Consider the following 26,242-nt stretch of genomic DNA (forward strand, 5'->3'; position numbering starts at 1 on the left):
GTTTGCAATGTCAAACAATTGGGGTTGAATTGGTGCATGTGTTTGCAGTGTCAAACAATTGGGGTGTTGAATTGGTGCATGTGTTTGCAATGTCAAACAATTGGGGTGTTGAATTGGTGCATGTGTTTGCAGTGTCAAACAATTGGGGTGTTGAAGTGATGCATGTGTTTGTAGTGTCAAATAATCGGGGTGTTGAATTGGTGCATGTGTTGGCAGTGTCAAACAATCGGGGTGTTGAATTGCGTTTGTAATGTCAAACAATCGGGGTGTTGAATCGGTGCTTTCCAATGTCAATATTGTGTTAAACATGTCTTTATATTTTCAACATTCAAATGTGAAAAATTTGTGGCGTCTTTGCACTCTGCAATAAAATGGCTATCATTTCAGATATTTTATTCTTTGCGTTCATTTAATAAAGATAAAAAATGTATGGATTTGTCTTGTCAGCGATTTGTTGTGCTTATTTCTTATGTATGTCTTGGGTTTAGCACCGTCTCTAAATTACAAATAAGATTGCTGCTGCAGTGTTAAAATACTTTAAATAAAAGATAATATCCACAACTTATTCTCTGTTGTAAATGCCAATTGAACATTTATTTTGCGAGTTCAACATCAGTGAAATAACAAAATAACTGGTAGACATGCACTTCACTTAACAGGGAAATCTTCTCAGCATTCTTGAAGTTGAAGCCAATGCAATAGCCCTATTAAGAGCTGTGGAGACAGTGCTGGCAGTTTACAATCTCAATTGTTTTCCTAAAAAAGCTACAATTTGTCAACTTTTTAACCATCAAACTTGAAAAAGAAAAATACAATTTGAAAAAATGTTTGAAATCTAAAAAAAAGCACTGCACAAATTTCACCTTCATTCTTATAATGGATTAAATCACAAGCTATACACAAATTGCAGGCAGTGAAGCAAATCTTTTGACCTTAAAAAGGTTTCATCCATGCTCTTACTTTATAGAGTTGCATTATCTATCTATCCATAATTTTTACACTGCAACTCAACACAACTTGCTGTCAATCCAGTTCAAATTAAGACTTCATTGCAGTATGTGCCAAGAAGAATATAGTCATTGAAACACATCATGTGCTATATGCAAAGTAAAAACACAGTATATGTAATATCAATTCAACCCATTTTAAAGGTTTTATGAATTGAATTTGTACAGATGTTTGATATAAACTCCTCAACGTAAGTTTGGAAACTTTGAAATACAGATGCATTTCTCAGAAAGTTGAAACATATTTGCATATTAGTAAAAGCTGTAGTCTTCTCTACAACGCCTCATTTGTGACAATCACTTATTCCATGCACAGCAGAGTAATCAATTATCATCCTTGAAACATGAGAAGGTTTGGAAAAAACAAACACATATTTACCATGAAGATTTGCATAGTGATATATGTGACAGGTGGGATGAGAGATTTGAGCAAATGAAGGGTCATTTGAGAGAAGAAAAAAAAAACGCTTTAACTCATATACAACATTATGCAAACATGTTTCAAATTTTTCAGAATTACATACCATGTGGATGTTTACTCAGAAATCTGTGGAAATTAACTTGGAAAAATACGCACAATTGGCAATCATTACAAAACTGAAAACAACATGCCATTGGACGTGGCCTCTTGTCAGCAAACTTGTCCTAAAATCAGGAGACAAAATATTTGTGATTTTTCAAATATGAGATTGAAAATTAACTGAAAATAAATGTTTGAACATAAAATCAACAATTTCAGTCAATTATCATTATTTTCTCCACTTTTTTAAAAACTAATCCAGACACCCAAATAAAGCATTTATAATTTTCTCAAATCTACATCAACTGGATAACAAATTACATCAACAAATCATCATGTGCTATATGCAAAGTATAAACACAGTATGTGTAATATCAATTCAACCCATGTTTAAAGGTTTTATGAATTGAATTTGTACAGATGTTTGATATACAGACGCATTTCTCAAAAAGTTGAAACATGTTTGCATATTAGTAAAATCTGTAGTCTTCTCTACAACGCCTCGTTTGTGACAATCACTTATTCTATGCACAGTTGAGTAATCAATTATCATCATTTGAAAATGAGGTTTGAAACAAAACATACCATATTTACCATGAAGATTTGCATAGTGATACATGTGACAGGTGGGATGAGAGATTTGAGCAAATGAAGGGTCATTTGGGAGAAGAAAAAAAAACAGCGCTTTAACTCATATACAACATTATGCAAACATGTTTCAAATTTTTCAGAAATACATACCATGTGGATGTTTACTCAGAAATCTGTGGAAATTAACTTGGAAAAATACGCACAATTGGCAATCATTACAAAACTGAAAACAACATGCCATTGGACGTGGCCTCTTGTCAGCAAACTTGTCCTAAAATCAGGAGACAAAATATTTGTGATTTTTCAAATATGAGATTGAAAATTAACTGAAAATAAATGTTTGTACATAAAATCAACAATTTCAGTAAATTATCATTATTTTCTCCACTTTTTTAAAAACTAATCCAGACACCCAAATAAAGCATTTATAATTTTCTCAAATCTACATCGACTGGATAACAAATTACATTAACAAATCATCATGTGCTATATGCAAAGTATAAACACAGTATGTGTAATATCAATTCAACCCATGTTTAAAGGTTTTATGAATTGAATTTGTACAGATGTTTGATATACAGACGCATTTCTCAAAAAGTTGAAACATGTTTGCATATTAGTAAAATCACTTATTCTATGCACAGTTGAGTAATCAATTATCATCATTTGAAAATGAGGTTTGAAACAAAACATACCATATTTACCATGAAGATCTGCATAGTGATATATGTGACAGGTGGGATGAGGGATTTGAGCAAATGAAGGGTCATTTGAGAGCAAAATAACAGCGCTGTAACTCATATGCAACATTATGCAAACATGTTTCAAATTTTTCAGAAATATATACCATGTGGATGTTTAATCTAAAATCTGTGGAAATTAACACAATTGGCAATCATTACAAAACTGGAAACATGCCATTGGATGCCATTGGATGCCATTAGATGAAAATAAATGTTTTTGCATAAAATCAACAATTTCAGTCGTATTATTTTCTCCACTTTTTTTTTTTTGGAACTAATCCAGACACCAAAATAAAGCATCTCCTTGGTAAACTTTCATGCAGAATATACAGTAGCAACTAAATTTTAGTTTTAATTTTTTGTATTAAAGTAGGTCCTTGAGTTTGTTTTCATAACCCATGATGCATAAACTCAAACTTGGGAATGACATTTTCAAAAAAATATTTGTCAATGTTTTGGACAATAGGTACGAGTTTGAAACAACTGAGAGTAGTAAATGAGGTTCAAGTGCCTGGATTAATGTTACATTAAAAAAAAAAATTCCCTGTAAAGTTACTTTATAATGGTGGTCCAAAAAATTGGGTAAAAAGCAGGTTTTTTGTGTGATTTAAATGGAGTCACCAAGGGATTTATTGTGTAATTTCCTGTCAGAAAATGTATACACTCATGCACTTCCCATCAGAGTTGTTCACGAGTTACGAGATAAAACATATTGGATAAAACATTATCCCTCCACCACCCTTAATTGATATACTTGTACAACATATTTACATGAGACAGTCAACCAATGGTATCAAGTGAAATCACAGGGACTCATGATAGATGAAGCATTTGGTTGATTTGGAAACATCAGGTGTCAGTGTTACATCCGCAAATCAACGAAACCAACATAACAATTCTTGGATATCCATCACCAAATGCTTTGAATGCAGGACATTTCTTTTACTGTACAAATTTCTTAAACTTAATTAAAGTAATAGGAAACACTTACTTTCTGATAAAAAAAAATGAAAATGGGCAATTGAGTATTGAGACAACACTGACACATACCATAGGTAAGGTATTTGATAACCTGAAAGGCCAGTATTTCAAAATTCATTCCAATATTATTGGAAGCATCTACCAACTGCACTTGGTGTAGAGGTGTTCTGTGTAATAATCAACCATGATGTGATTTGCAGCATGTACCATACTGATACTGAATTTAGGTAAAATATGAACTCTTTTCCCTAAACTAAAACCTATATCAAATTTTTGTAGTAACACTTCAATACAAACAAAAAAAGAAAAAATGGTACAAAATGCAGGTATGTCGCAATTAATTCAGCTGTCAAAGGAGAGGTCCATCCACAACACCCTGCTTACTTTTTCACATACATCTTTTCCTTCTTCTGCAACCTCTTCCTTTCAAGTTGGTTTAAAGTATGGACTTTGAATTTAACTTCTTTCCAGTTCTTGTCTTTCAGCAGTCCCTTACTCTTTTGTATGATTTGTAATCCAACCAGTTTTCCTGGCACAGTTTTAGTCTTCAACATTTTCTTGACTTCTTCCCTGGATTTGAGATATTGTGTCTGTTCATCTGTCCACCTGTTGTATTTTCTGCCTACACGCTTTACTTTTGCTTGGGTACGTCTGCTTACCTCTTCAAAGACTTCAGACTCTTCACTGTCACTAACTACTGTTTCTGCATCGCTTCCTCCAGGGCTCTTGTCTACATCACGAGGTCCAGTCTCTTCATCACTATATTCAGTCTGTGTGTCTCCCGACATGGTTTGGTCGGTTTCATCTAGATCTACAGTGTCGTCTGGACTCAGCTCAATTTCCTCAAGTGACTTTCCAGCATATTTGTGCATTTCACCTTTTGCAGATATTGTGAGTAGTTTGCTAGCCTTTGCCAACAGCAGGACATCTTGCGGAAGTCTGTAATATTCTCGATGAATACGAACATCATGACCCATCATATTGGCCAACTGCTCTAACTCATGATCATTTAAGTTCAGCAGCTGGGACGTAGTTGCTATATGTTTCCGTAGTCGTGTACACCTGACATTTTCTGGCTTCATAAGATCTGCCTTATCAGTAAGTGTTTTCATTGCGTCACAGGCTCTGTACGGAGTACTAGCAGTGTCACATGCTCGAGAGAATATGTATCTGCGTGGCTCATCATCTCTTTGCCTTTGGTCATGGTAGTCTATTATCATATCCACACTCTGTTTTGTGTTTTCAGTCAAAAAGACTGGAACTCCCCTTCCTCTCTTGCCTCTGACCTTTACCATCTTCAGCCGATGCATTGCTGCCTTCTCTGACATTGTGAGAGTCTTGAAAATTTCATCATGGCATATGTCAGTCTTGGTGATCTGCTCTCTGTATTCATCTACTTTCATTCTTTCTACTTCCCCAGGTCGTCTTCTATTGTATGTTACAATTTGCGCTAGAGTTACATTGGCCAAATCTCTGTATAGATCTGGTGACATGCCAGCTTGTTCTATGTCTGTCTTTATTTCTTTCTCTGTTTCTGCAAGATACTTGTTAAATTTAACAACATCTTGTGTGAGAGGCAGTGTCCTAGGGTTTTTCCAATTCTTCTCGGTGCGCTGCTGCAGTGCAGAGGAAGTCACATGAATGTTCCACTCATCAACAAGCAACCTTTCAAATTCATTGACCGTCTTCACATGGTCTTCCATATTTTGTCTGGAATACTTGCCCCTGACAACCACCACCAGGTCTTTAAGAAATGGTCCAAGCTTGAGAGCAGTAGAGTATGCCCCATGTTTTTGTGTGCCTTCATCATATTTGCTTACAACAAGAGAAGCCTTAACTACAGTATCAAATTTGCTAGGAGTAAGCATGTCTGACGCATTTACAATACTTGTGTCAATGCTTCTTGCTGCTTGTAGAATTTTTGCGACTGTCCTCATTTTTTCTCTGCATGTTTCTTCCTTCTTAGCAGAATTGCTTTTTCCTAAGTGATTCTGTCCAACACCAAGGATGTCTTGATCATTTTTTATTATTAGTGATATATCATTGCAACCCATTGAATCAACTGCTCTGCGACATTGACTTGTTGTGCTATGCTTCATAGGTATAAGAGCTCTACCACTTTTCACATGCATGTTTTTGTTTGTTGCATTGTTCTTGCTTCCATCTTTTGCTTTACAATTTTTTCTGTGAATGTACAGGGAATGAATATGGTAATATCCGTAACAATAAGAGCATGGGACGTAATCATTCACATCATATTTCGCTTTATATTTAGGCCTCTTTGTTACTTTTAAATCCATTGCTTCTCCAATGTGTACCTTTTGATTGTGCTCAAAGTCCCCTAATTTCTTTATTTTTGACCATATTTGCGTTTTTCTGTTATCATCAACTGTTGCCTGGGCTTCTGCAACCATTGACTCATCTGTGTGCTTTCGTAACAGATGGCGTTTAAGCTGTGACTGCTTCTTACCGCAATATAGACAGTATGAATATGAATCCCATTTCCTTGGTCCGTTGGGTTTTGTATTTGATGCAGCTACATATGGCTCATCTTCTTTGTCACTGTCACTTTCTACTATCGCAGGTGCCTTTTTTCCCAGTTTTCGATTAGACTTGATATCACCATCACTTTCTACCAATTTCCTCTTTCCATTGGAGTTGATCTCACTGTCACTTTCAACCATCACAGGTGCCACATATGGCTCATCTTCTTTGTCACTGTCACTTTCTACTATCGCAGGTGCTTTTTTTCCCAGTTTTCGGTTAGACTTGATATCACCATCACTTTCTACCAATTTCCTCTTTCCATTGGAGTTGATCTCACTGTCACTTTCAACCATCACAGGTGCCACTTTTTTCTGTTGTCTGTTGGAGTTAATTTCCTGAAAAAGCAAATACAAGAGGCACAACTTTAATTCATTTGGGTGTTTTACATGCTGATGGCAACGAGAGTAAAGTTTAATTGTGACTGAAACTTTCGGTACAAATTTTTATTTTTTCCTCTTTATTTTTCACATTTGATGAGATATTCAGATATACTGTAATCCTGGATACAAATCTGGAATATATCTTTACAATGATGTGTATTTTTGAAAAGTCAACAATAACTAGAGATTATTCGGCTGCATGCAGCCGGCAGGTATTATTCCGCACCCGGGTCCAATTTGTAAAGACACCAGGTATGGGGCCCCGCGAATTTTGAACGCTGATCATGACCCAAAATCTGATAAGTTTATCAGTGCGCAATAATACATACTTTAAGTTACATCAATATCCAATGAGCCATTGTCACATTATCACTAAGCATGATATCTCATGACCTTCGACCTTTCAACCCTGAAATCTGATCAGTTCATTGGTGCCTTATTAACAGATACCTCACCAAAGCCCCATCAATATCCAATTAACCACTTTCAAGTTGTGGTAAAACACCAAGTATAGGGCCATGTGACCTTTGACCTGTCAACCCTGAAATTTGATCAGTTCATTGGTGCCTTATAATATATACGTCACCCAAGTTATATTAATTTTCGATAAACCTTTCTCAAGTTATCGTTGTCCAGAGCTCAAGTCAGACATATTTCAGGCCCTGTGACCTTTGAACCCTGAAATCTGAGCAGTTTATTGGGGGCTTATGATACATACTTCTCCCACATTACATCAATATCAAATAAACCATTCAAGTTATCGTGGTCAAGAGCTCAAATCAGAGCTCAAATCAAATCTGATAGATCAAACATCCGATCAGCCGGTCATAAGTAATCACGCTAACAAGAAGCGGTAACGGACGGACAATCCAAAAACATGATGCCTCTGGCACCACCTTCGGTGTGCGAAGGCATAAATATGTCAACATTTTACATTGAATTAAGGCTCAATAGACACATGCTTGAGTATACTTCTTCTTTTTTTTACTAACAATTTACACCAAAATTTTCAACCTGGGGCAAAATTTACAGTAATTTTTAGAATAAAGTGCTGGGCAAGATCATTGTCACCATTGAAGTTATAGGGTAAACTGATGAAATTGTCACTTCATATTATTTCAGTGTGTCATGCACAAGTCATTACTCTAGATATGAGCCCCAATCAAAAATTCTCTGTACCTTCCCAAAGAATTTTGTCCATACAAAAGCAATTTGTATGGTGGTAGGTGGTACAATAATATTAGACTTTGTTTTGCAACAGTTTCTCACACTTAAGGTCATAATGTCCCACAAACCCAAATTTGTCCCAGGAGGGGGCATGGGGGTTCACATTTGTAATTTTGGTGAAGTCCTACCATTGGTCGATGAAGCATGACATAAAAAATAATACTTACAAAATGTCTGACATTGCAAATATATTCACCAATTCAACACCCTATTTGTTTTACATTGCAAACAAACCAATTCAACACCCCATTTGTTTAACAAAGCAAATGCACCTATTCAACATTCTATTTCTTGAACAGTGCAAACACACCAATTCAACACCCCATTTGTTTGACATTGCAAATACACCTATTCAATACCCAATTTGTTTAACAAACCTAATGCACCCATGCAATGAAACCTTCTATTTCTTCAACTGTGCAAACACACAAATTCAACACCCCATTTGTTTTACAAGGCAAATGCACTTAATGAAACATTCTATTTCTTCAACTGTGCAAACACACCAATTCAACACCCCATTTGTATGACATTGCAAACACACCAATTCAACACCCCATTTGTTTGACATTGCAAATGCACCTATTCAACATTCTATTTCTTCAACTGTGCAAACACACCAATTCAACACCCCATTTGTTTGACATTGCAAACACACCAATTCAACACCCCATTTGTTTGCCAAAGCAGATGCACCTATTCAACATTCTATTTCTTCAACTGTGCAAACACACCAATTCAACACCCCATTTGTTTGACATTGCAAACACACCAATTCAACACCCCATTTGTTTGACAAAGCAAAGGCACCTATTCAACATTCTATTTCTTCAACTGTGCAAACACACCAATTCAACACCATTTGTTTGACAAAGCAAATGCACCTATTCAACATTCTATATCTTCAACAGTGCAAACACACCAATGCAACACCCCATTTGTTTGACATTGCAAATACACCTATTCAATACCCAATTTGTTTAACAAACCAAATGCACCCATGCAATGAAACCTTCTATTTCTTCAACTGTGCAAACACACAAATTCAACACCCCATTTGTTTTACAAGGCAAATGCACCTAATGAAACATTCTATTTCTTCAACTGTGCAAACACACCAATTCAACACCCCATTTGTATGACATTGCAAACACACCAATTCAACACCCCATTTGTTTGACATTGCAAATGCACCTATTCAACATTCTATTTCTTCAACTGTGCAAACACACCAATTCAACACCCCATTTGTTTGACATTGCAAACACACCAATTCAACACCCCATTTGTTTGCCAAAGCAAATGCACCTATTCAACATTCTATTTCTTCAACTGTGCAAACACACCAATTCAACACCCCATTTGTTTGACATTGCAAACACACCAATTCAACACCCCATTTGTTTGACAAAGCAAATGCACCTATTCAACATTCTATTTCTTCAACTGTGCAACACACCAATTCAACACCCATTTGTTTGACAAAGCAAATGCACCTATTCAACATTCTATTTCTTCAACTGTGCAAACACACCAATTCAACACCCATTTGTTTGACAATGTAAACACACCAATTCAACACCCCATTTGTTTGACAAAGCAAATGCACCCAATGAAACATTCAATTTCTTGAACTGTGCAAACACACCAATTCAACACCCCATTTGTTTGCCAAAGCAAATGCACCTATTCATCATTCTATTTCTTCAACTTAGCAAACACACCAATTCAACACCCCATTTGTTTGACATTGCAAACACACCAATTCAACACCCCATTTGTTTGACATTGCAAACACACCTATTCAATACCCCATTTGTTTGACAATCCAAATGCACCTTTTCAACATTCTATTTCTTCAACTGTGCAAACACACCAATTCAACACCCCATTTGTTTGACATTGCAAACACACCAATTCAACACCATTTGTTTGACAAAGCAAATGCACCTATTCAACATTCTATTTCTTCAACTGTGCAAACACACCAATTCAACACCCCATTTGTTTGACAAAGCAAATGCACCTATTCAACATTCTATTTCTTCAACTGTGCAAACACACCAATTCAACACCCCATTTGTTTGACAAAGCAAATGCACCTATTCAACATTCTATTTCTTCAACTGTGCAAACACACCAATTCAACACCCCATTTGTTTGACAAAGCAAATGCACCTATTCAACATTCTATTTCTTCAACTGTGCAAACACACCAATTCAACACCCCATTTGTTTGACAAAGCAAATGCACCCAATGAAACATTCAATTTCTTCAACTGTGCAAACACACCAATTCAACACCCCATTTGTTTGACAATGTAAATACACCTTTTCAAATCCCATTTGTTTGCCAAAGCAAATGCACCTATTCAACATTCTATTTATTCAACTGTGCAAACACACCAATTCAACACCATTTGTTTGACAAAGCAAATGCACCTATTTAACATTCTATTTCTTCAACTGTGCAAACACACCAATTCAACACCCCATTTGTTTGACAAAGCAAATGCACCTATTCAACATTCTCCTTCTTCAACTGTGCAAACACACCAATTTAACACCCAATTTGTTTGACAAAGCAAATGCACCCAATGAAACATTCTATTTCTTTAACTGTGCAAACACACCAATTCAACACCCCATTTGTTTGACATTGCAAATACACCTATTTAATACCCCATTTGTTTGACAAAGCAAATGCACCTATTCAACATTCTATTTCTTCAACTGTGCAAACACACCAATTCAACACCCATTTGTTTGACAAAGCAAATGCACCTATTCAACATTCTATTTCTTCAACTGTGCAAACACACCAATTCAACACCCATTTGTTTGACAATGTAAACACACCAATTCAACACCCCATTTGTTTGACAAAGCAAATGCACCCAATGAAACATTCAATTTCTTGAACTGTGCAAACACACCAATTCAACACCCCATTTGTTTGCCAAAGCAAATGCACCTATTCATCATTCTATTTCTTCAACTTAGCAAACACACCAATTCAACACCCCATTTGTTTGACATTGCAAACACACCAATTCAACACCCCATTTGTTTGACATTGCAAACACACCTATTCAATATCCCATTTGTTTGACAAACCAAATGCACCTATTCAACATTCTATTTCTTCAACTGTGCAAACACACCAATTCAACACCCCATTTGTTTGACATTGCAAACACACCAATTCAACACCATTTGTTTGACAAAGCAAATGCACCTATTCAACATTCTATTTCTTCAACTGTGCAAACACACCAATTCAACACCCCATTTGTTTGACAAAGCAAATGCACCTATTCAACATTCTATTTCTTCAACTGTGCAAACACACCAATTCAACACCCCCATTTGTTTGACAAAGCAAATGCACCTATTCAACATTCTATTTCTTCAACTGTGCAAACACATCAATTCAACACCCCATTTGTTTGACAAAGCAAATGCACCTATTCAACATTCTATTTCTTCAACTGTGCAAACACACCAATTCAACACCCCATTTGTTTGACAAAGCAAATGCACCCAATGAAACATTCAATTTCTTCAACTGTGCAAACACACCGATTCAACACCCCATTTGTTTGACAATGTAAATACACCAATTCAAATCCCATTTGTTTACCAAAGCAAATGCACCTATTCAACATTCTATTTATTCAACTGTGCAAACACACCAATTCAACACCATTTGTTTGACAAAGCAAATGCACCTATTTAACATTCTATTTCTTCAACTGTGCAAACACACCAATTCAACACCCCATTTGTTTGACAAAGCAAATGCACCTATTCAACATTCTATTTCTTCAACTATGCAAACACACTAATTCAACACCCCATTTGTTTTACATTGCAAACACACCTATTCAATACCCCATTTGTTTGACATTGCAAACACACCTATTCAATACCCCATTTGTTTGACATTGCAAATACACCTATTCAATACCCCATTTGTTTGACAAAGCAAATGCACCTATTCAACATTCTATTTCTTGAACAGTGCAAACACACTAATTTAACACCCCATTTGTTTTACATTGCAAACACACCTATTCAATACCCCATTTGTTTGACATTGCAAACACACCTATTCAATACCCCATTTGTTTGCCATTGCAAACACACCTATTCACTACCCCATTTGTTTGACAAAGCAAATGCACCTATTCAACATTCTATGTCTTCAACTGTGCAAACACACCAATTCAACACCCCATTTGTTTGACATTGCAAACACATCAATTCAACACCCCATTTGTTTGACATTGCGAACACACCAATTCAATACCCCATTTGTTTGACAAAGCAAATGCACCTATTCAACATTCTATTTCTTCAACTGTGCAAACACACCAATTCAACACCCCATTTGTTTGACAAAGCAAATGCACCTATTCAACATTCTATTTCTTCAACTGTGCAAACACACCAATTCAACACTCCATTTGTTTGACAAAGCAAATGCACCCAATGAAACATTCAATTTCTTGAACTGTGCAAACACACCAATTCAACACCCCATTTGTTTGACAATGTAAATACACCTATTCAAATCCCATTTGTTTGCCAAAGCAAATGCACCCTATTCAACATTCTATTTATTCAACTGTGCAAACACACCAATTCAACACCATTTGTTTGACAAAGCAAATGCACCTATTCAACATTCTATTTCTTCAACTGTGCAAACACACCAATTCAACACCCCATTTGTTTGACAAAGCAAATGCACCTATTCAACATTCTCTTTCTTCAACTGTGCAAACACACCAATTCAACACCCCATTTGTTTGACAAAGCAAATGCACCCAATGAAACATTCTATTTCTTTAACTGTGCAAACACACCAATTCAACACCCCATTTGTTTGACATTGCAAATACACCTATTCAATACCCCATTTGTTTGACAAAGCAAATGCACCTATTCAACATTCTATGTCTTCAACTGTGCAAACACACCAATTCAATACCCAATTTGTTTGACAAAGCAAATGCACCTATTCAAAATTCTATTTCTTTAACTGTGCAAACACACCAATTCAACACCCCATTTGTTTGACATTGCAAACACACCTATTCAATACCCCATTTGTTTGACATTGCAAACACACCTATTCAATACCCCATTTGTTTGACAAAGCAAATGCACCTATTCAACATTCTATGTCTTCAACTGTGCAAACACACCAATTCAACACCCAATTTGTTTGACATTGCAAACACACCAATTCAACACCCCATTTGTTTGACATTGCAAATGCACCTATTCAACATTCTATTTCTTCAACTGTGCAAACACACCAATTCAACACCCCATTTGTTTGACATTGCAAACACACCTATTCAACATTCTATTTCTTCAACTGTGCAAACACACCAATTCAACACCCCATTTGTTTGACATTGCAAATACACCTATTCAATACCCCATTTGTTTGACAAAGCAAATGCACCTATTCAACATTCTATTTCTTCAACTGTGCAAACACACCAATTCAACACCCCATTTGTTTGACATTGCAAACACACCAATTCAACACCCCATTTGTTTGACATTGCAAACACACCTATTCAATACCCCATTTGTTTGACAAAGCAAATGCACCTATTCAACATTCTATTTCTTCAACTATGCAAACACACTAATTCAACACCCCATTTGTTTGACATTGCAAACACACCTATTCAATACCCCATTTGTTTGATATTGCAAACACACCTATTCAATACCCCATTTGTTTGACATTGCAAACACACCTATTCAATACCCCATTTGTTTGACAAAGCAAATGCACCTATTCAACATTCTATTTCTTCAACTGTGCAAACACACCAATTCAACACCCCATTTGTTTGACATTGCAAACACACCAATTCAACACCCCATTTGTTTGACATTGCAAATGCACCTATTCAACATTCTATTTCTTCAACTGTGCAAACACACAAATTCAACACCCCATTTGTTTGACATTGCAAACACACCAATTCAACACCCCATTTGTTTGTCATTGCAAACACAACTATTCAATACCCATTTGTTTGACAAAGCAAATGCACCTATTCAACATTCTATTTCTTCAACTGTGCAAACACACAAATTCAACACCCCATTTGTTTGACAAAGCAAATGCACCTATTCAACATTCTATTTCTTCAACTGTGCAAACACACCAATTCAACACCCCATTTGTTTGACATTGCAAACACACCAATTCAACACCCCATTTGTTTGACATTGCAAATGCACCTATTCAACATTCTTTTCTTCAACTGTGCAAACACACAAATTCAACACCCCATTTGTTTCACATTGCAAACACACCAATTCAACACCCCATTTGTTTGACATTGCAAATGCACCTATTCAACATTCTATTTCTTCAACTGTGCAAACACACAAATTCAACACCCCATTTGTTTGACATTGCAAACACACCAATTCAACACCCCATTTGTTTGACATTGCAAACACACCTATTCAATACCACATTTGTTTGACATTGCAAATGCACCTATTCAACATTCTATTTCTTCAACTGTGCAAACACACCAATTCAACACCCCATTTGTTTGACATTGCAAATACACCTATTCAACACCCCATTTGTTTGACAAAGCAAATGCACCCAATGAAACATTCAATTTCTTGAACAGTGCAAACACACCAATTCAACACCCCATTTGTTTGACATTGCAAATACACCAATTCAATACCCCATTTGTTTTACATTGCAAACACACCAATTCAACACCCATTTGTTTGACATTGCAAATACACCTATTCAATACCCCATTTGTTTGACAAAGCAAATGCACCTATTCAACATTCTATTTCTTCAACTGTGCAAACACACCAATTCAACACCCCATTTGTTTGACATTGCAAATACACCTATTCAACACCCCATTTGTTTGACATTGCAAACACACCAATTCAACACCCATTTGTTTGACATTGCAAATATACCTATTCAATACCCTATTTGTTTGTTTCATTGGGTGAATTTACATTGTCAAACAAATAGGGTGTTGAATTGGTGTGTTTGCACAGTTGAAGAAATAGAATGTTTCATTGGGTGCATTTACATTGTCAAACAAATGGGGTATTTAGGTGTATTTGCAATGTCAAACAACCCTTACAAAAAAATGTTCAATGTTATGCCGCAGCGCTAATGTTCTTTGGCAAGACATTGATCTACATTTGCCACACTACACCCAGGTGAAGTAAATGGGTACCTGGTAGGAATTGATTCCTTGAAATGCTAGAGCGCCGTATGGCAGCCGTGCTAAAGCCAGGGTAATAATCGGGAGCGCCAGGAGGGTCAAATCTGACTGACACGAGCGCTATACAAGAACCCACTATTATACCAATGGTATACCATTCGGAAGTACCACTGAAAATACCATACAGATACCATTCACAAACACCATTTAAATACCATTTGGATACCATTGAGATTACGCTCGCTACGCTTGAATGGGCACCCTTCATCTACCAGTATAATACGATTCAACCTAATAATAAGTTAATATCTTACCAATTGGCTAATTCCTTTGTCAGCCACGTCCCCACCCCCTCCCACCCCAGTAGAAACAAAATAAAAGGGGGGACATGAATAACAGTGTCAAGAACATAAAAAAAAATCAGAAGTAGAATGAAAATAAGAAGAAATAAGGGAGCAAGAAAAAAGGAAGGAATAGCATGAGAGGAAGGAGAGGAGGAGAATGAGGAGAAGGAGGAGAATGAGGATCGAGTTAGAGAGGAAGGGGGAGAAGAGGAGGAGAAGTGGAAAAAAAGAGGAAGGAAATACACCACCCCACTAGAAATGAAATAAAAGTGGGGAAATCAATAAAATAGCTTTGAGAAAATTACTCAAGAACATACAAAAGAATGACAAATATAATGAAAAGAAGAAGAAGAAGAAGTAATAGAGCAAGAAAAAAGTACAGAGTATTATTGAAAAAAACAGGAAGAGAATATGAGGGTCGGGGAAGAAAAGCATTAGTAGAAATAGGAGGAGATGAACGCGGAGCAGTAGGAGAAATAGGAGGAGATGAACGCGGAGCAGTAGGAGAAGGAGAGGAAGGAGGAGAAGGAGGAGGAGAGGAAGAAGGGGAAGGAGAATGAGAAGGGGGAAAGAGGACAAGAGAAGGAGGAGGAGCAAAGAGATATTTGCCTGAAAAATATGTAAGTGAAGATTCTGAGTAAGAAAGGGGACAGGATGTAGGAAAAAAGAATGAGAAAGAGAAGATGAGGAAGAAGAAAAAGTAACAGGAACGGGAGGAGTATGAGGAGAGTAGTTGAAAGGAAGAGAAAGAGCAGATGTGAAAGAAGAGGAAGGAGATATTGAAGGAGTGGGCGGTGGGAGAGGTGGTTTTAAGGAAACTAGAGGTAGTGGTGAATGGAGCTGTGGGTACAGATTAAAAAGAAACCAAAACCCTCAAGTCAACAAGTTTGAAATCAGACAGAATAAAACAAGTCAGCACAAATGTGAATGGAATAAGAAAGTTATGGCTAAATGATTTTTCTATATGACATTTGTGACACGACCGTAGGTATTGACATTAATTTGTTGACAATTCTCAATATGTTTTGTCCACGATTAATTTAAGCACCTGCTACTGTGATTTATATGTTTTCTATCGACTTTGTCTCCGTTCATTTTCCTTTAAATAAAGAACTTCTTACCCATCTTTCTGACTTCCTAATCTGTTATTCTTTTTCTTTGCAAACTCACAATTTAAATAATGGAGTTCTTACTATAGTAATTCTATTTAGTAAATTTCTCCACTTCTTACATATTCTTACGTACTACTACTATGCACTACTATGAAAGCACAATAGATTTCGACTTATCCAGAAGGAATACTGATTGCTTACCATCTCTGTACATGTAGTTTCTTCAGGTGCCTCCTCATCAATGCCTATGCATGGAGATGCCTGTCCCCTTGTTTCTGTAGTATCCATAGGCTGTAATAGAAGAAAGAGGACTATATAATTACCTGAAACAGTTTTGATATTTAATGGATACAACCAGTATAGGAACTCGTGTTTTAAAAATGTACATATTTATCGTTACTCCACAGGTGCTGACATTGTTTGATGTCCTAGGGGGTAGACTGTATAGACTAATCTTCATTTATTCACCACATATACTAGTTAGCCAGTGCAATTAATATAATAGCCATCTACATATGCACATATATATAAAGATGTTATGTTATTTTAACAGATAATTCCTTTATTACATGTATAGTAATTCTATTTAGTAAATTTCTCCACTTCTTACATATTCTTACGTACTACTACTATGCACTACTATGAAAGCACAATACATTTTGACTTATCCAGAAGGAATACTGATTGCTTACCATATCTGTACATGTAGTTTCTTCAGGTGCCTCCTCATCAATGCCTATGCATGGAGATGCCTGTCCCCTTGTTTCTGTAGTATCCATAGGCTGTAATAGAAGAAAGAGGACTATAATTACCTGAAACAGTTTTGATATTTAATGGATACAACCAGTATAGGAACTCGTGTTTTAAAAATGTACATATTTATCGTTACTCCACAGGTGCTGACATTGTTTGATGTCCTAGGGGGTAGACTGTATAGACTAATCTTCATTTATTCACCACATATACTAGTTAGCCAGTGCAATTAATAAAATAGCCATCTACATATGCACATATATATAAAGATGTTATGTTATTTTAACAGATAATTCCTTTATTACATGTATAGTAATTCTATTTAGTAAATTTCTCCACTTCTTACATATTCTTACGTACTACTACTATGCACTACTATGAAAGCACAATACAATATCCAGAAGGAATACTGATTGCTTACCATATCTGTACATGTAGTTTCTTCAGGTGCCTCCTCATCAATGCCTATGCATGGAGATGCCTGTCCCCTTGTTTCTGTAGTATCCATAGGCTGTAATAGAAGAAAGAGGACTATAATTACCTGAAACAGTTTTGATATTTAATGGATACAACCAGTATAGGAACTCGTGTTTTAAAAATGTACATATTTATCGTTACTCCACAGGTGCTGACATTGTTTGATGTTGTTGACAAGTCCTTGAACTTCATACAAGCATAAGCAAATAGTTACAGACTTATTTATGTCGGCATCGTTTGAACTGCTCCGATCTCTGAATAAACTGTGAGTTTTTAACTGTCTTCTGATCAAAATAAGTGACATCCCGTGTCTAGCACCGGACTGCACAATCGCCTGGCCAGCGACGATACCGGGAGAAGTCCTTATCCGCCTCATCGACCTCCACGCCCGGACAGCCCACCCTGCCGTCTCCACCGGGACGGCGGCCTCCATTACTACCAAGGCCGAGAAGGTGAAAAGGCCTACCATCTCTGCTTCGGGAACCAGTGAGGAATGGGCATACTTTCTGCTGCGCTGGTCTGATTACAAGGCTGCCACGCACCTTGCAGGACCAGACGTCATTTACCAGCTGCTTGAATGCTGTGATGACGGCCTCAGGAAAGACCTTTCAAGAACCTTTGGGGCTCTCGCTTCCCAAGACGAGCCCACAGTCCTTTCCCATATAAAGACACTAGCCGTTCGCCGGGAAAACATCATGGTCTTCCGGGTTCAATTACAGTAGATGCGGCAGGACAGAAATGACCCTGTACGGGCATTTGCTGCCCGCCTCCATGGCCAAGCAAGCATCTGCAGCTACCAGGTCACTTGTACCTGCCATAATGATGTGGACTATAGTGCTGCCATGGTGCGAGATTCCCTAATCAGGGGGTTATTAGATGAAGACATACGATTGAACAAATTGGGCGAGACCAAACAAGACAAGACTTAGAGATTGCGTATGTCGAGGCCAAAGAAGAAACGCCGGATACTAAACGATATTACCTTTAGAAGGAGGAGAAAATCATGAATTATCAACTCCATCATCACAGAGACGAAATGGTTCAAGAAGAAATGCATGGGGGAAACCTATCCTAGGCAGATTTGATAACCAAAGCGCTTCAAAGTGCACCCGATCAACGCTTGACCCTTTCCCAAATTTACGACTGGATGGTGAAAAATGTCCCATTTTTCAAGGATTAAGGAGACAGCAATAGTTCTTTGACAAGACTCGCCCAACCTGCCTGGCGACTGATTGGAGTAAGGAAGGGATTGGCTTCTGGCTATTTCAGAAACACTGTTCCTGCACATCGATCAAGCCATTCTGTTGCAAACCTGGCTGGAAGATCACCCTTGTTGGAAGCCGTTTCACATCCGGTGCCAAATCTTGATATGCGCCGATCGAGGGCGAGGCCCTGGCTGTTATCGATGCCTTGGACAAGGCCCGCCACTTTCATTGGATGATCTGACCTCATCGTGGCGGTAGACCACAAACCCCTCCTCAAGACCCTTGGTGACCGCTCCCTGAACGACATCCCGAACACTCGCCTTCGCAACCTCAAAGAGAAGTCGCTTCGGTACCGCTTCCGGATATTTCACATTCCAGGCGTCCGCCATGCTGCTGCCGATGCCATCTCCATTCATCCTGTTGGTGAGACTCAACAGCTTCCTCTCCTTGATGATGTCGCGAACATTTGGGACCCCGTCGACCCCCTTCCATATCCATCCTTGCATCATTGATTCCTTGTTGCTGTCCGCACCCCTCCTGACGACCTTCCGCAGGTGTGCGCAGCAGATGCCTCACCATTATTAGCAATCTTCATATACAATGTCACCACTCTTACATTTCAAAACCATGCATACATAAACACACAAACATTTATAAAGTCTCTATGCATTAGAATGTCATCACTTTAACAGTTTAAAAGTATATATACCGACACACACACCATTACTTGCAATCTTCTTGTACAATGTCACCACTCTTACATTTTAAAACCATGCATACATGAACACACAAACATAAAGTTTTTATGTATTACAATGTCCCCAATTTAACAGTTTAAAAGTGTATTTACACAACCATGAATACGTAAACACACAAACATTTATAAAGTCTCTATGTATTAGAGTGTCACCACTTTAACAGTTTAAAAGCATATAAACACACACAGTCACCATTATTAGCAATCTTCATATACTGTACAATGTCACCACTCTTACATTTCAAAACCATGCTATAAACACACATACATTTATTACGTTTATATGTATTAAAATGTTAAAAGATATTAAAACAGTTTAAAAGTATATTCATGTACACACACATGCCAATAATTATTTAGATTTATTTGCCACCACTTACCTTTTTCCAATGCATTTCATCTGTTGTCAACCCATAGTCATATAGAACTTCTGTTCCAATTGTTAAAGATCTGTTTAGAATAAAATAGATTGTATGAACAGTGATACAAATTTACCCTGATAAATACTTAGATGTTGATTCTACCTATTTGAGTGGATACAACCTCAACGCATGCTACATCCTGCAGACGCTATTCATTCCTTTTCAATTTGTTTCTGCTAAATCTATAATTCAAACAGATCCTGACCCGTCTGCTCTCAAAATTTACCAAAGAAGAAGACAGCACATCGTCATTATTTAACAGTTAACAAGCATCTTACTGTTGTATATGAAAGATACATATTTGATGCACTTTAGTTACATAAACATCATTTCCATTCAAATTCACAGTAGAAAGAAAATGATGTGAAATATTATTAAAGGGTTAACTGGGGTCATTTTTAAATGGCCGTGCATTTTGAACTTGCCCCATTTGTGTTTGTGTTACGCCACCAAATCTAAGAATTGGCCACCTGTCAGGATTGAAGTGGTCATAACTCATATGTATTGATTTTTAGAAGTATTCTTTATACAGGATAGCCCCATCAGTATTTGAATACTGTTCTACTTGGGGGCCCTGTAAAACATAAACAACATACATTTCATACATAGAGGTTACACATATGAAATTGCCCAGAACACAAAATATTAACTCTATCCCTACAAAAGTATACATTATCTGAAAGAAAACTTCCTGAGGATTTCAAAAATGGCTGACAAAATGAGGAAGGGTGAGATGGTAAAATCTTATGAGTGAAAATAATTATTTGACTTTTGAGGACATTATTTGACTTTTGAGTACCTTAAAATATTTTATTTTGAACACCTATATCTTTCCTCCCTTGGCTATGATCCTTAGTTTCTCACCGTGTTTGAATTCCTCATGGAATTTCCTTTCAGAAGATATATGATTATCATAATTTGTTCATTTAATAACAAAAGTCCAACATGGTGTAAAACTAAGGTTGCACAAAAATATACTATCATTTTTATATTGCAGTGAACTAGTATGAATGTATGAATTTACGATGGAATAAAACAAGAGTTTATATGAAGCATTAAAAAAACGAGGTAGGGTGAGGTGGTATCATCTGAAAGATAAGACCCAAATCAAGTTTACAGTCCATATTGTTACGATGTATTGCTCTCATACAGTTTGTGTATGTTGACGTTGGTTAAAAATAGGTTTTGTGACCTAATTTTAAAGAATTATCATTAGTTTAACATGTACATGTACAAACTTTGGTTAAATATAGGTTTTGACTTAATTTTAAAGAATCATCATTAGTTTAACATACTGTACAGACTTTGATTATTATAGCTTATTATAGATTATTTAGTTGTAAGACAAGAATATCAAATGTCCAGCCCCTTGTATATACCTACATTATTCATGTTTAACACACCATATACTTAATGTGTACTGCTCACCCCCCCCCCCCCCACCAACATTTTGTATTCTATCAAGTGCAGTGTCGCGTTTTCATGGGATAATGAGCTCATATTTACAGGCATGATTTAAAATGAGGTAGGGTGAGATGGTAAAATCTTATGAGTGAAAATATGTGAATTTTGAGGACCTCTAAATACTTTATTTTGAACATCTATATCTCTCTCCCCTCCCCCCCCCCCCCCCTTTGCTCGGACCCTTAGTTTCTCACCATATTTGAATTCCTGATGAAATCTCCTTTTAGAAATAATCATAATTATACCCCTCCGTCTAGCGGAGATAGAATGGAATATGTAAAATTGTAATAAAACTTTCTTTTTTGTTGGCAAGTTCAAAACGCATTGGCAAATCCTGATTAGCCAGTGCTACAGTGTATACATAGCCTCTTGTCTTTTCCGTCTGCGTATTCATTTTGTATCGTAATAATGTGCAATAACAATTTTAAATATTTTTTTTAATCTGAACATATGAATAAACAACACAATATATTCTTCTTTAATTGTAATGTTTCGCCTTAGTCTTATCACCGTATTCTTTAACAGCCCACATCAACATGAAATAATATGAATTAAAGTCACTCACCTGGTGCTAAATAGGCAGAGAAGGGGACTACTATCCACAGTAATAACCTTCATTGTACTATTCCTCTCACAGGGATCTCCATGGTTCACCAGTCGCCCCAGTTGTGGCCCACTGGTAGGCTCTTCAGTTGCGTCAATACTAAATTATCAATATAAGTCAAAATGAACGTACATGTACATACGAGGCCTTGTTAGAATTTGTTTCACTGGATCTAAATTTTAAAAGATTTATCATGTTAAAATTATTAATTTACCATTTTCTTTAAAGGGAAAGTATTCCCATAGAACTAAAGAGTAGCCTAATAGGAATCAGTGCACAAGAGTTAGTTTTGATAAATAGACCCTCTGCCTTTTGACACAATGATACAAAATATATATTTCAGTAAATTAGCCTATAATGAGTTTTACATCAGAAAACATGAATGATTGGAAAAGAAATAGTACTAGCTACATGTATGTTGTTTGGTAACAAATCTATTGTTAGCATGTTTTAAAGAATGCCGAATAAATTTGCAATCATTTAAGCGGGTATTAATTATAAGACTACGAGATCAGAATGTTGTATCCTGGGAGCACTTACGGGAACAATATTGGGAGTTCAGAACTGAGATGCAGCTATTTATGGGTAGTGGGAATACTGTGGCTTTAAGAACATTCATTAAAGTTACATTCTGGTGACAAGGGAGGGGTAAATGTCATTTAGTATGACTCACAAAAAGAGCTACAGTAGAATCATTTACAGTGACTCAATCTACCAAACAAAAACAAAAATTAGATCGGCCTGTGAATCAATGAAATCATTCAATCAATGTAGCAATTTGTATAGCGTCTTTTCCATGGATACCAAGTGCTTTGAGATGTCATCCCTGATTCGCCTATGAAACCTAACAATTTTGATTAAATTATCATAGATTTCCTTAAATTGTACAAACTTGACCTTGCACAGGCACCCAAGTAGATTGGTGAACTAGTATTGAAGAGGTCTGTAATACGTTTATACAGAAGATTTACCAAAGAAAATTTATTTGATCCAATTAAAATTAAAGGAACATGATTTAGAAATTGTGTGTACAAATTAAAAGCACATTTACAGGTAGCATGCTCTACCAAACAAATATAATTTAAGATAGTCAAGTAATAAAAAAAAAAAAATTTGATTACTATTAAGTTATGTTCTTTTTTTAAATCCACTAAACAATGATCGACTAACAAAATAATGATAGCCTACAGAAGCTTCAAATATAGTTTTTTATGTTTTATTAAGAAGTAAGGCAAAGCTGCCAGGGAGATAAATACCAGATTACTGAAAATCTATGTTCAAAATGATATTTTTTTCTTCTGAGAAGTGATTGAACACTATCTGTATGTACGTACCAAAATGCTTTTCCATGCCATTTGAAAAAAAATCTGAATACACTGTCCTCACACTCCTCTCTTTGCCTTCCGACATCTCCTGTAAGAAGTTTTCCAGCATATTGAGCCAAAAATTGTCCGTGTTGGATGTCCTCCACGGCAATTACTCCACGCCCTAGAATTTAAAGTTTTATAGTATCCAGATTACAATACGTATGCATTTTGAATCAAATTAAAAGTATGAAATATCATTGCCTCTCCACCCCCCCCCCCTCCCCCATCTCAACAGAACATTTCAAAAGAGATTAGCCCAACTTTAAACAATTTATATTTTAATGGCAAAAAATTCATACATACCGCTATCACCACAATTGCGTACTAACCCCGCCTGTTTGTAGGGCCAGATAGTCCCGTACTAATTGCTGAGTTAGCCCACTTTGTATTTGTGCAGTGCACTAATATGCAGGTATCTGAACTATGTTTTTAAATGTTTACCTTTCTTAGTGTTAATGAACTGTTCCTTAATCCAAGGTGGATCACATCTCTTGTCGATAAATTCCTTGACATAATAGTCCACACGCCTCCTCTTTGCTCTCGGCATATCTCTGTCAAGGTCATCAGCCTAGCCTAGATCTAGGTAAACATGAATAACGAAAAAAAATCTTAAATTAATGTTTAACTCTTAACTACGCTGTCGTCAATTGGCACCACATAATACACATAAATCCATAGAGCTGCAATTTCTTTGGCACGTTAAGAGTTTAAAAAACACCCATTTATGCCCCCCCCCCCCTCCTTAAAATTCCAGCTTTGGTAACGATCACAAAATGAGTTCGAACAGAATCCAGCAATAAATGACCACCTAAGTGTGTGTAGACTCTAACACAATAACAGTTAGATCTAGATCTAGACCTCTAGATCTATGTATTATAAATATAAATTATGTGCCAAACGATTCTAGTAGAAAACGAGTAATTGCTCAGTAATTAGCAAAATAAGCGCGACATTCTCCCGGTTGACGGGTCTTTTTCCAAGCAATAATAATACACGTTCCCCCGTAGATCTATGCTTATCCGTGTTAGCGATCTTCAGCGTAGCCGTAGATCTAGATCTAGATCTACTCGGTTTTCAGCCTAGATTTCAATATTTCACGTTTGGTTTACGTAAACTAGTCTATGTCAGGACTTAGACCTAATACTAGGTCTATTACTAACTGTTAGATCTAGATCTAACGAGTAACGTTAGGATGATGGTAACAATTAACCTTCATTTTAAATAAAGACTTTCTACATCTATCAAAATTATTGATTACTGGCTATACTGCGGCTTCTAGTTCTAACTTTAGTGTTAACCTCACAAGTCAATCGAGGGTGACCTTTTATAACCTGGAAAAGAGCTGTTAATTCAGAGGGGAAAAGTTAACCCGCTTCATCACAAGCAGCAACATTTGCGTGCTCATCAGCAGGCGGCCGACGACAGTGCAGCCCTGTGAAAACACGCCAGGAAATCCGTCGTCTGCCTCTGGCTCTGCAGTCTAACTTTGTTAGTCCCAACAGATATAGCACATCCAAGTCAGTTATGGCCTGTAACTTAGATGTTAGGCCTAGCCTACAGTAGACCTAGTAGTAGGCCCCTAGACCTTCTAGACTAATTGTTTGTTGCTGTTTTTAATAAAATAATGTGGTTAAATTGGCTATCGTGACAAGTCATTATTGCTGCATTACGTAGACTTTGATAATTACATTAAAAACAAATAAAAGACTCATCTTTCAAGTTCTATCAATTGTTCTGAGGTAGATCTAACTGTTAGAGTCTAGTATCTATTTAATTAACTGGAAACGCTAATCGAATCGCCTGCCTATTTAGGTCTTAGCCTAGGCCTACCCCAAAGCCAAACAGCTGCCTGGATCTGAACTTCGAATCTAAAGAAGATCTTAACCAATTATTTACGTTGGTAGACGTACAGTAGCTAAAGAAAGTTAGACATAACTGTTACTGTCTAATATCCTGCCAATACTATATAAAAAGGTTTCAACAAACTTACTTTCTATGTCTATGACTCCAGCTCCCGCTCTGGCTCCATGTTGACAGCATGTACCGTACATACATGTGGTATATGTGCGCACGAAATTTGCCGCGCGCGCACTGCATGCACCATGCATATGCATAGAGTTACTACGTATCGTAACGTCTTTTTTAGTAACCACATATAAAATGTATAATGCGCGTGCCCTATATAGCTATTGTACGTTGGACATAAATGACTGCTTGAAAACAGGACACTAGATGGCGCTCTGCAGAGTGTGTGTTTGCATTTTATGAAATTAAAACACACCAACTGAAAACACACACTAATTGTGAGACCATGAATATTCATAAACACTATGACGTCAGAAGGTGGAAACGAGTATTATAAAGGGAAAAAATTGTGGGACCGACATTTGGTCCCACAATTAAAAAAAGGTCCATCAACTGTTGGTGTGTTTTCAGTCATATGTCCAACAAATAGTGCGGAGACACGTACACACACACACACACACAC

General features: G+C 36.8%; 1 protein-coding gene across 2 annotated transcripts; it reads right to left on the minus strand.

Moving 5' to 3' along the window:
- Window positions 1-562: 562 nt before the first annotated feature.
- LOC105442104 lies at window positions 563-26,242 on the minus strand. Of its 2 annotated transcripts, XM_030986154.1 has the most exons (9): window positions 25,745-26,242; window positions 24,196-24,333; window positions 23,722-23,875; window positions 22,349-22,486; window positions 20,278-20,347; window positions 17,880-17,969; window positions 17,398-17,487; window positions 16,907-16,996; window positions 563-6,724 (listed from the first exon to the last, which is right to left on the minus strand). In XM_030986154.1, the coding sequence occupies exons 2-9, from the start codon at window positions 24,299-24,301 to the stop codon at window positions 4,223-4,225; spliced, it is 3,240 nt and encodes a 1,079-aa protein (XP_030842014.1). In that variant the 5' UTR covers window positions 24,302-24,333; window positions 25,745-26,242; the 3' UTR covers window positions 563-4,222. The 2 variants fall into 2 exon arrangements, with proteins under 2 accessions (XP_030842014.1, XP_030842013.1); XM_030986153.1 differs by lacking the exon at window positions 25,745-26,242 and having other exon boundaries at window positions 24,196-25,131.

This window comes from Strongylocentrotus purpuratus, unplaced genomic scaffold, assembly GCF_000002235.5.
Source record: "Strongylocentrotus purpuratus isolate Spur 01 unplaced genomic scaffold, Spur_5.0 spur5_scaffold_15, whole genome shotgun sequence".
Lineage (NCBI taxonomy): Eukaryota > Metazoa > Echinodermata > Echinoidea > Camarodonta > Strongylocentrotidae > Strongylocentrotus > Strongylocentrotus purpuratus.

Coding starts and splice junctions, on each gene's coding strand:
- LOC105442104 (XM_030986154.1), bottom strand. CDS start 24,301: ATGCCGAGAGCAAAGAGGAGGCGTGTGGACTATTATGTCAAGGAATTT. Junction 17,488..17,879: donor AAACTACATGTACAGATATG/GTAAGCAATCAG, acceptor CTTCTATTACAG/CCTATGGATACTACAGAAAC. Junction 6,725..16,906: donor AAACTACATGTACAGAGATG/GTAAGCAATCAG, acceptor TTGCTTTTTCAG/GAAATTAACTCCAACAGACA.